Source organism: Elgaria multicarinata, chromosome 15 (genome assembly GCF_023053635.1).
Source record: "Elgaria multicarinata webbii isolate HBS135686 ecotype San Diego chromosome 15, rElgMul1.1.pri, whole genome shotgun sequence".
Classification (NCBI taxonomy): Eukaryota; Metazoa; Chordata; class Lepidosauria; order Squamata; family Anguidae; genus Elgaria; species Elgaria multicarinata.
Window position 1 is genome coordinate 5395903 of NC_086185.1, and position 12166 is coordinate 5408068.

At 51.9% G+C, this 12166-nt stretch overlaps 1 protein-coding gene across 1 annotated transcript in view; it reads left to right on the forward strand.

Moving 5' to 3' along the window:
• Positions 1-12166, forward strand: part of MCF2 (MCF.2 cell line derived transforming sequence) — an 82694-nt gene that overhangs the window by 61109 nt on the left and 9419 nt on the right. Inside the window, exons 27-28 of the mRNA XM_063141603.1 lie at positions 1410-1522; positions 2745-2857. Coding sequence (XP_062997673.1) covers positions 1410-1522; positions 2745-2857 — 226 coding nt within the window. The remainder of the gene's footprint in view (positions 1-1409; positions 1523-2744; positions 2858-12166) is intronic.

Consider the following 12166-nt stretch of genomic DNA (forward strand, 5'->3'; position numbering starts at 1 on the left):
GTGTGGGGTGCTCGATTTTCAAAAATTTGCTAAAAATCAGGGGATGATGGGATTGCTTTGAAACTTGGCGTGCGTGTGTATATCCCCATGAGGTGTCATGGTGCCAAACATGAGGTTTCTAACTTGAACAGAAAAAAAGTTGTATAATTTCTTAGCTTTCAATGCAAGCCTATGGGGGGGGGGGAAACGGAGCTCCGGATCCGGATCCGGAGCTCCGGGCGGAGCGGAGCGGAAGTGGGCAGAGCGGGGGCGGGGCGGAGCGGCCCGATCCGGAAAATGGCGGATCTGCAAGTGAAGCGGAGCGGGGGGTCCGTGCACACCCCTAATAAAAAGGTCTTCAGCTGGCGACAAAAGGAGTACAGTGTAGGCGCCAGGCGGACCTCTCTGGGGAGCTCATTCCACAGCCGGGGTGCCACAGCGGAGAAAGCCCTCCTCCTAGTAGCCACCTGCCTCACTTCCTGCCTTCTATTCCACAGTGTGTCCCTTGATGCCAAAAGGAAGAGTTTTTTCCTCAGCTTATTTACCATGCAGGAAGCAATTTCCAAGGGAGATCCCAGTATTATAGAGATAATACCCAGGAATTGCTCCCATCCTGCTATGCATGCAGGGTTGTTTCTGCATAAACTCCTTTGAAACAGGATGCCCCTGTGTGAATAGCCAGTGACACGTTTTTCTCCCTTTCTCAAAATACTAGAACCCAATGGGGTCACAACCCATGAAGCTGATTGGTGGGAGACTCAGGAGAAATAAAAGGAAGGACTTCTTCACACAGCGCAGAGTTAAACTATGGAACACACTACCGCAAGATGTAGTGATGGCCATCAATTTGGATGGCTTTAAAAGGGGGTTGGATAAATTCCTGGAGGAGAAGGCTATCCATGGCTACTAGCCCTGGGGATTGTGTGCCATCTCCGGTTTTCGAGGCAGTAAGCCTGTGTGCAGCAGTTGCTGGGGAACATGGGTGGGAGGATGCTGTGCTTTGTTGGTCCCTGGCCGACGGTTGGTTGGCCACTGTGTGAACAGAATGCTGGACTAGATGGATCCTCGGTCTGATCCAACACCAGGGCTCTTATGTTCTTATCAGATATGGGGTACATGTACTGGGTTGTGGGAGGTAAAATGCAAACTCACTCCTTCTCCTACAACATTATAGGGCAGTGATTAGAGACGATATTGTCCAACCTGGCCCCTTATTGTTGGCCTTCACCTGGAAGCCAAAGGAAAGGCATGATTTTTGACAGCCCTTCATCAAACAACCAAAGCACACAAAACTGCCTCCTCCTAGCCACTACACCCCTTCATGCAGCTGAGCTATTTCCAGGTTCAAGAGCTCCCCACTTGGAAAGGAAACTCCCTGCCTTGGGAAAGCCAGCTGTTTTGGACCATCATTGTCTCTCATTTCCATGCAGCTTGGCCAGGAATGTCCCATTCTTTGGAAATCTGCGAAGGTCTCGGCGACTGGTCCAGCCACAACTACTTCTCAACATGCTCTGACACCGAAGAAGAAGACGGGAATCAGCTGGTGAGTCGAAGGATTGAGAACCTGCTACAGATGCGCAAGAAGTGGATTGTGAATGGATTCACATTGGGAGTGAATTGTTCACTCCTGTGATCTGCTCTGTGGACGTGGGCGGGGGGCTTTCCTTCTAAAGCCTGCTGCCTATGGAACTTACAAGATGTGATGGTGGTGGCTTAAAAAAGGGGATTTGAGAAACTCATGGTGTGGGAGGAAGGGGAGACATTTATCTATGGCTGTTAGGTCCATGTTCAGGGGGAACATGCCACCGCATACCAGTTGTTGGGGGCAACAGTGGAGTAGACTTCCATGCCCTTTTTTATGGACTTCCTGAAGGCATCTACTTGGCTTCTGTGGGAGGCAGGATGCTAGACTAGGTTGGACTCTTCATCTCATCCAGTGGCGTTCTTCCTACATCCTTAAACCATCCCATGTGGATGTCTCCATCACAATCTCAGTTCCAGTCAGATGGGTGGTTTGTGTGTGGTAACTTTGGCACTTCGCCCATCTGCACTGGATCATTTTGTTCTAACTTTTTGGTCCTTCTTTGATCTCTCTTTCTGCTCCTTCCCATGTAAGCTCCTTCCTACCATCAAGTAATTTCTGTTTCTCATCCCCACCCCATCAACATACTGAAATAATTTTAAAACATCAGATTTTGGAGCCAGAGAAACCCAAGTGCTCCAGCCCGCTCCTGACCAGTGCTTTCCAAACTTGGGCACTGGTAAGAAAACTTGGCCCAATTCCTGCTCAGGAGTGTTACTGTTGTTGTTAATAGTAGTAGTCATAGCACTACTACTACTAGTAGTAAGTAGTAGCCGAAAAAAGACTCTCAGAGCAGCTTTCAAAGATTAATGTCAATATATTCCCTGCTCTCAGGCTTACATTGTAGAAGGCAAAAATGGGGATTGGGAAGGAGGAGGAAAAAGCAAATTTAGGAGGCACGTGTTCTTCGTTACAAAGACCTTATAGGTGTTCTTTCTGGCAGGGAAGGGCGAAGCCAGCTCCCTGCAGCTGTTTCTGCTCTGGCCATTGTATGGAGCCAGGTTGGTTTCCCCCTTGCTGGGATGTTCTTCTACCTGGGATTTGGAAAGGGGTCGGTGGTGGTGTGTCTTCTTCTTTTCCTTTTTTTGGTGGTGGTGGGGGAGGTGTGTTGGCATACTGGGAGACCAGCGTTGCTCTTTGCCAATGATTGGCCTAACCCATCAATGTCTCCTTTATGTTGCAGTCCCCAGGGAAATATAAGGCCTTAGCCGATTGCAAGAAGAGGGATTCAGAGGAGTTGCTGGTGAAGAACGGGGATGTGATTCAGCTGTTGCATGAAGATGGAGAGGGACAGTGGTAGGTGCTCCAGAAGGTCTTCTCTCTTTTTTTGTACAAGGAGCAAAGAAATAGCAATGGAAGCCATAAGACTCTGGTAGTCTGTTGATAGTCCTGTGTGATAGCTAGATAGATAGATAGATAGATAGATAGCAAAGCTGGTGTTAGGGGCAGGCATGGTTGAGCACCTGTCAAGGGCCTACACTCTAGCAGATGCTCCTGGACTTGCTCATCCTCTTCACCATTATAACCTGCTTGTTCACCTGCCTCTCACATTGGCCCAGACAATGAGAAAGAGGAACCACAGATTCCACTACCTACTTGCTAAATGGCTTTCTGCCTATCGCGCAAACAAGTGGTAGCCATGCTGCTACCACAGAGTATCAGGATCCATAGAAGCTGTTGACAGTGGTGGTGAAAAGGTGGGTGTGATGTCACTGACCTTTACACTAGGCCCATTGCATAAACCCGTCTCAGGCCAAGCGCCACCACTTGAAACTGGTTCCTGACTTGGAGCTAAGCAGAAGCAGGGAAGAGCAGCTGGCCCAGCTCAAGTAGGAGCTATAAAAGTAAGCCAGATTCCCAGGGAGCGAGCAAACAGGGAGCGAGCTAACAGGAAGAGCAAACAGGAGTTTGACAGGGGGAGTGTAGGGGAAGAGGAGACCAAGGAAAGGGGAAGAAGAGAAGCCTCAAGGAAACCCAGGAGGCTGCCAATTCAAAGAGGCCGTGTGCTTGCCATGTGCTCCTGAGTGCTGAGTGAGAGGTCGGTGTCTATAGTTGCTGCAGGAGCTGAAGGGGGAGTGGCCTGATTGTCAGTTGGACTCAGCAATCAGTGCCTAATTGCTGTTGATTGTTGTTGATTGTTGTTGGCATTTCAGTGACCTCATTCTGGTTCCTGACTTGGAGCTAAGCAGAAGCAGGGAAGAGCAGCTGGCCCAGCTCAAGTAGGAGCTATAAAAGTAAGCCAGATTCCCAGGGAGCGAGTGAACAGGGAGCGAGCTAACAGGAAGAGCAAACAGGAGTTTGACAGGGGGAGTGTAGGGGAAGAGGAGACCAAGGAAAGGGGAAGAAGAGAAGCCTCAAGGAAACCCAGGAGGCTGCCAATTCAAAGAGGCCGTGTGCTTGCCATGTGCTCCTGAGTGCTGAGTGAGAGGTCGGTGTCTATAGTTGCTGCAGGAGCTGAAGGGGGAGTGGCCTGATTGTCAGTTGGACTCAGCAATCAGTGCCTAATTGCTGTTGATTGTTGTTGATTGTTGTTGGCATTTCAGTGACCTCATTCTGGTTCCTGACTTGGAGCTAAGCAGAAGCAGGGAAGAGCAGCTGGCCCAGCTCAAGTAGGAGCTATAAAAGTAAGCCAGATTCCCAGGGAGCGAGCGAACAGGGAGCGAGCGAACAGGAAGAGCAAACAGGAGTTTGACAGGGGGAGTGTAGGGGAAGAGGAGACCAAGGAAAGGGGAAGAAGAGAAGCCTCAAGGAAACCCAGGAGGCTGCCAATTCAAAGAGGCCATGTGCTTGCCATGTGCTCCTGAGTGCTGAGTGAGAGGTCGGTGTCTATAGTTGCTGCAGGAGCTGAAGGGGGAGTGGCCTGATTGTCAGTTGGACTCAACAATCAGTGCCTAATTGCTGTTGATTGTTGTTGATTGTTGTTGGCATTTCAGTGACCTCATTCTGGTTCCTGACTTGGAGCTAAGCAGAAGCAGGGAAGAGCAGCTGGCCCAGCTCAAGTAGGAGCTATAAAAGTAAGCCAGATTCCCAGGGAGCGAGCAAACAGGGAGCGAGCTAACAGGAAGAGCAAACAGGAGTTTGACAGGGGGAGTGTAGGGGAAGAGGAGACCAAGGAAAGGGGAAGAAGAGAAGCCTCAAGGAAACCCAGGAGGCTGCCAATTCAAAGAGGCCTTGTGCTTGCCATGTGCTCCTGAGTGCTGAGTGAGAGGTCGGTGTCTATAGTTGCTGCAGGAGCTGAAGGGGGAGTGGCCTGATTGTCAGTTGGACTCAGCAATCAGTGCCTAATTGCTGTTGATTGTTGTTGATTGTTGTTGGCATTTCAGTGACCTCATTCTGGTTCCTGACTTGGAGCTAAGCAGAAGCAGGGAAGAGCAGCTGGCCCAGCTCAAGTAGGAGCTATAAAAGTAAGCCAGATTCCCAGGGAGCGAGTGAACAGGGAGCGAGCTAACAGGAAGAGCAAACAGGAGTTTGACAGGGGGAGTGTAGGGGAAGAGGAGACCAAGGAAAGGGGAAGAAGAGAAGCCTCAAGGAAACCCAGGAGGCTGCCAATTCAAAGAGGCCATGTGCTTGCCATGTGCTCCTGAGTGCTGAGTGAGAGGTCGGTGTCTATAGTTGCTGCAGGAGCTGAAGGGGGAGTGGCCTGATTGTCAGTTGGACTCAACAATCAGTGCCTAATTGCTGTTGATTGTTGTTGATTGTTGTTGGCATTTCAGTGACCTCATTCTGGTTCCTGACTTGGAGCTAAGCAGAAGCAGGGAAGAGCAGCTGGCCCAGCTCAAGTAGGAGCTATAAAAGTAAGCCAGATTCCCAGGGAGCGAGCAAACAGGGAGCGAGCTAACAGGAAGAGCAAACAGGAGTTTGACAGGGGGAGTGTAGGGGAAGAGGAGACCAAGGAAAGGGGAAGAAGAGAAGCCTCAAGGAAACCCAGGAGGCTGCCAATTCAAAGAGGCCTTGTGCTTGCCATGTGCTCCTGAGTGCTGAGTGAGAGGTCGGTGTCTATAGTTGCTGCAGGAGCTGAAGGGGGAGTGGCCTGATTGTCAGTTGGACTCAACAATCAGTGCCTAATTGCTGTTGATTGTTGTTGATTGTTGTTGGCATTTCAGTGACCTCATTCTGGTTCCTGACTTGGAGCTAAGCAGAAGCAGGGAAGAGCAGCTGGCCCAGCTCAAGTAGGAGCTATAAAAGTAAGCCAGATTCCCAGGGAGCGAGCGAACAGGGAGCGAGCTAACAGGAAGAGCAAACAGGAGTTTGACAGGGGAGGTCAAGGGGGAGGCCTCTTAAAAAATAAATAAAATAATAAAAAAATAATAAAAAATAAAAATAAAAAAGAGGTGGGGAAAAAAAAAGAAGAAAATCATAAAGAGAAAAACCCCCCACAAAACCACCACCAAACAAAAGCAAAAAAAACCCAGAAGATTACTTTCCCTTAAGACATCCTCATAAAGTTGTGTACCTTCAGAGAGGACACAACAAAGCAAAGGCAATTCTGCTATAATCAAAAAGGAAAAAAACCAAAGCAGAAATCGACAATATGGATGGAAAGGAGTCCCTAGAGGTGGTGACCTGCAAAGGGTGTGCAATGTTCGTGTTTCTGCCTGAGCTCAACATGGCGTATACCTGCAACAAGTGCAAGCTGGTGGCACTTTTGGAAGAAAAAGTGAGGGGACTTGAGCAGCGAGTGTCCACCCTCCAAGGAATAAGAGAAGTCGAGGAGTTCTTAGACCGAACGGTGGAACTGCAACAGCAACAAGAAGCACATGAGATTGAAGAACAACAGCCAGCTGAAGCAGAAGTGGAGTATGCTGAGGGGAGGAAAGCCAATGAAGAGGAAACTCCTTGGAAAAGAGTGACAGTGTTAGGATTGCACCCGAGGAAGCCTCCTCAGATGAAGAGGAGGCAAACTTACAAGTAGTAGAGGGTGTCTCCTCCCCCACAGCCAGACCAGAGACCGGTGCACAGTTGGAAGGGAGTCGTGCAATGGAGGAGGATGCAGGCCCCGTGGAGGAGCCACGGGTCAGTCAGTCAATCCCTCTGCCTGCCTCTCCTGAGGCTGAGTCAGAGACGGAGGTGGTTCGACCACCCAGCCCCCGCGAAAGGAGACGTAGGAAAAGGGCAGAACAAAGGCAGGGGATCAGGCGAAGTACGCGCCTGCAGAACAGGCATGGAGAAAACGCTGAGCTGTAGTAAGGGGAATGAGGCACAGCTGGGAGCTGGGTGGGGTCATGCTGGCAGGGCTTGAAAAGGGGAAATCTGACCGCTGGTCCACTGTAGCAAACACCTTTCGTTCCTCCGGTTGCTACTGTGCCCCACGCCTTACCGTTTGTCTGTGACTTTGGTTTCCTGACCTGGACTGGCTTGATTGACTCTGCTTGAACGTTTATCCCTGGCATTTTGGACGACTGACTTGGCTCTTGATATCGGACTGGACTTGACCTTCGCTTGCTCTTGGCTCCTTGACCCCAGCACCCTCTGTTTGGTTCTTCGACCCGGATCGGTAGGCTTGCACTTCAGAACTTGTCTCTGGCTAGAACTATTGGACTTTACTTAAAGGACTGTGTTTTTCTTAAACTGCAGCAGTTCCCTCCTGCATTCTTGGCCAGAGATTTATGGCTGGGTAATTGGCAATAAAACACTAAAGCAATAAAGCATTCAGCAGAACGCCCTGACTCGTGGCTGGTCATTGAAAGAGTGTTTGCTACCCGGAAAAAAAAAAATGGAGGAGGCAGTTGCAGATGAAAACCAAGTCTTAAGGCAGCAAATTAACCAGCTGGCTGCAGTGGTGACGGCTTTGCAAACACAGCTATCGCAGATACAGCAACAACCCCCTGCACCTCCTCCAGCTTTGGCACCTTCCCGTAAGTGTCCTATTGCCCCACCGGAGAAGTTTGACGGCTCACCAGACAACTTTGCAGCCTTTCTGGCACAATGTGAGTTATACATGCAGCTGCGGCCCCAGGACTTTCCTACAGCTCAAGTTCAGGTGGGGTTCGTGATAAGCCTGCTGACGGATGCTGCAGCTAAATGGGCAACTCCTCTGCTATTGCAAAAGAGCCCACTACTCCAAGACTATAGGGAGTTTGTTAAAGAATTTCGGGCTGCATATGAGGACCCGCAAATGGCAGAAACTGCCAATAGGAGAATCCGGCGCCTCCACCAGGGCCAGGATACTGTTGCCACCTATGCCAGTGCATTCAGGTTACTAGCCCAGGATCTCACCTGGAATGAAGCAGCCTTGATGGACCAGTTTCAGGAAGGGTTGCACGAGGAAGTCCTGGATGAACTGGCAAGAGTGGATCGGCCTGGGACTTTGAAGGCACTTATCCAGTTGTGTCTGCGCATTGATGGGCGCCTAGAAAGCCGTAGGGTGGCAAAACGATCCCACCCACCCCGAGCAGCCACCCCTGCACCTAGTTTCCAGTTTGGGGAAGAGGAGCCTATGCAGCTGGGTGGAGCCCGACCCCGCCTCACGATGCAAGAAAAGGAGAGGTGGCGACGGGGAGGCCTGTGCCTCTACTGTGGCCAAGAGGGGCATTTTGCACGAACCTGCCCTGCCAAAGGGCCACGCCCCATGGTGTCGGGAAACCGGCAACCCCAGCCCTAAAGGGAGTCCTAGGACTGGGGCAGGGATGCGGCCCATCATCGGAGACTCCACCTCGCCACTCCTGTCAGCCACTGGCTCTGCCGGTGACTGTGTGTCAGCTAGACCAATGCCCAGTTCAGACCATGGCCATGGTGGATTCAGGGGCCTCCAGCACATTCATGGACATGGGGTTTGTGCAGCAGCAGGGGTTTCAAGTGTACCCACTTGCCATGCCCCTCAATATTGAGACAATTGATGGGAGGCCTTTGGCGTCAGGTTTGGTGACGCATGAGACCGAGCCCTTGTGGGTGGAGATCCAGGGACACCAGGAGCAGATTCGGTTTCTGGTGGCAGCCATAGCTCATTTTCCGGTGGTCCTTGGAATGACATGGTTGACGTTACATGACCCCCGCATTTCTTGGCCCCGGGGGGAAGTCGTCTTTGCATCAGACTACTGCAGTTGTCATTGTTGGCCGGGGACAGTGAGTGCCGTTCTCGAAGGACCTTGGGGGGACCCGCTTGAGGGGCTGCCGGCCAAGTACCGGGACTTTGCAGACGTGTTCGATAAAAAGGAGGCAGATCACCTGCCACCCCATCGGCCATACGATTGCACCATTGACTTGCTTCCTGGGACCCGGATACCGGCAGGCCGGATTTACGCCCTGTCTGAACCGGAGTTGGCCGCCCTTCGAGACTTCTTGGAGAAGAACCTGAAACGGGGGTTCATTCGGCCGTCTACCGCCCCAGCAGCTGCACCTGTCCTCTTCGTGAAGAAGAAGTGTGGTGAACTGAGGCTCTGCAATGACTTTAGAGCTCTTAACCAGATTACCTGCCGGAACCGCTACCCGCTGCCGCTCATCCCAGAACTCCTGGAACGGCTGCGTCACGCCACCATCTACACCAAACTAGAGCTACGGGGAGCTTATAATTTGGTGCGTGTACGAGCGGGGGATGAGTGGAAGACCTCGTTTCAGACCAGGTACGGCCAATTTGAATATACTGTCATGCCCTTCGGGTTGTGTAATGCGCCCGCAATATTTCAGCACTTTATGAACGATATATTCCGAGATTATCTAGACCGTTTTGTCATTGTCTACCTTGATGACATTTTGATCTATTCAGTTAGTCCCCGGGCTCACGAATCTCATGTGCGAGCAGTGTTGCAACGATTGCGGGAACACCATCTATACGCCAAATTGGAAAAATGTGCTTTTGATTTGGATATGGTGGACTTTCTGGGGCACCGGATATCGCCAAAAGGCGTAGAGATGGACTCTGCAAAGGTGTTGGCCATCGAGTCCTGGCAACCTCCTCGGAATGTAAAGGAGGTCCAGCGTTTTTTGGGGTTTGCCAACTATTACCGCCGTTTCATTCCTGAGTTTGCCCAGGTGGCAGCCCCAATCACGGACTTGCTACGCGGAAAAAGAAAGTTCCAGTGGGGTCCAGAAGCTCAGCAAGCATTTCAATGCCTGAAGGGCCGGTTCACCGCGAAACCCATCTTACAGCACCCGAATCAGCAGACCCCATTTGTGGTAGAGGCAGATGCATCGGATGTGGCTGTTGGGGCAGTTCTGTTGCAGACGGTGGGGAAGGGGGAGACCCTTTTACCTTGTGCGTTTCATTCCCGCAAACTGACCCCGGCGGAGCAGAAATACACAATTTGGGAAAAGGAACTGCTTGCCATCAAGGACGCGTTTGAAACCTGGCGTCATCTACTGGAGGGGGCCCGGTACCCTGTAGAAGTGCGGACAGACCACCGGAATCTGGAGCATTTACAAACATCACGAAAACTGAATCAGCGTCAGATCCGGTGGGCTCTTTTTTTCTCACGGTTCCACTTCAAGGTGACATATATCCCCAGCACTCAGAATAGGCAGGCGGATGCCCTCTCTAGGAAACCGGAGCATGCCGGTTCCCGGCAAGAGGATCCCGCTTCAACTGTGTTACAACCTGAAAACTTCCTGGCGGCCCTATTGCCACCTACACTGCTTCCTCAACTGCAACAACAACAGGGACAAGATCAGTTTGCTCAAGCGCGGCTACGGGAAGTGGTCGGGGCAGGGGCAAAGCACTCATTGCCTTTTTCAGTGCGGGATGGCATCCTGATACACCGGAACCAGATGTATATACCCCCAGGACCGCTGCGGGCACAGATCCTGCACCAATGCCATGATAGTAAGCCAGCGGGGCACTTTGGGCTGTACAAAACCCTTCACCTCCTAACCCGGGAGTTTTGGTGGCCGAGGGTGCATGCAGATGTGGAGCAGTATGTACAGTCCTGTGCAACGTGCCGCAGGGCAAAGCATCAGACAGGGAGGCCCGCGGGACTGTTGCACCCCTTACCCACACCATCGGGACCCTGGAAGGTCGTGTCCCTTGATTTTATTACGGACTTGCCCTCGTCAGAGGGGCATACCACCATTCTGGTGGTGGTGGACCTGTTCTCCAAAATGGCCCATTTTATCCCATGCACGGGCACCCCGACAGCCAAGGCTGCGGCAGAATTGTTCATTCGGCGCATATTCTGTTTGCATGGTTTGCCGGAAGGAATAGTGTCGGATAGAGGGTCTCAATTCACGTCCCGTTTCTGGCAGAGCCTGTTTCGTCTACTGGAGGTGAAGTTACACCTCTCCTCGGCTTTCCACCCACAGTCAGATGGGCAAACGGAGCGCACTAATGCCACCTTGGAGCAATATCTGCGCTGTTATGTGAATTTTCAGCAGGACGATTGGGTGGGGCTTCTACCACTTGCGGAGTTTGCATACAATAATTCGCCCCACGCATCCACACTGCAGACGCCATTTTTTGCAAATTATGGGTATCACCCCTCATTCTTTCCCTCATCAGTGGCCGCCTCCACAGTACCAGCAGCTGATAACTTCATACAGGAGCTGCAAGCTGTCCATGCCGTGTTGAGGGAACAGTTGGATCGGGCGAAGCAGGCTTATAAGCAAGGGGCAGACAGTAGGCGGCAGGAAGGGCCGGTATTGAAAGTAGGGGATCAAGCATGGCTCTCCACCCGGCACCTCCCAGTATCGCAACCCAGCCGGAAGTTGGCACCCCGGTTTATTGGTCCATACCGGATCATTGCCCAGATCAATCCAGTGGCATTTCGCCTGCAACTTCCACCCTCAATGCACATCCATCCTGTGTTTCATCGTGCATTGTTGGCACCGGTGGTACCAGGACACCCACTTCGAATCCAAAAGAGGCTACCACCTCCAGTGATGGTGGAAGGGGAAGAGGAATATGAGGTGGCAGGGATCCTGGATTCTAGACGTCACAGGGGACATCTGCAGTACCTGGTGGACTGGAAAGGGTATGGGCCAGAGGAGCGGTCTTGGGAAAATGCTACTCAGGTTCATGCCCCAGACTTAGTCTGCCAGTTTCACCGCCGGTACCCAAGGAAACCACAGCCCCATGGGTTTTTGGGGGGGACCTTGAGGGGGGGAATAGTGTTAGGATTGCACCCGAGGAAGCCTCCTCAGATGAAGAGGAGGCAAACTTACAAGTAGTAGAGGGTGTCTCCTCCCCCACTGCCAGACCAGAGACCGGTGCACAGTTGGAAGGGAGTCGTGCAATGGAGGAGGATGCAGGCCCCGTGGAGGAGCCACGGGTCAGTCAGTCAATCCCTCTGCCTGCCTCTCCTGAGGCTGAGTCAGAGACGGAGGTGGTTCGACCACCCAGCCCCCGCGAAAGGAGACGTAGGAAAAGGGCAGAACAAAGGCAGGGGATCAGGCGAAGTACGCGCTTGCAGAACAGGCATGGAGAAAACGCTGAGCTGTAGTAAGGGGAATGAGGCACAGCTGGGAGCTGGGTGGGGTCATGCTGGCAGGGCTTGAAAAGGGGAAATCTGACCGCTGGTCCACTGTAGCAAGCACCTTTCGTTCCTCCGGTTGCTACTGTGCCCCACGCCTTACCGTTTGTCTGTGACTTTGGTTTCCTGACCTGGACTGGCTTGATTGACTCTGCTTGAACGTTTATCCCTGGCATTTTGGACGACTGACTTGGCTCTTGATATCGGA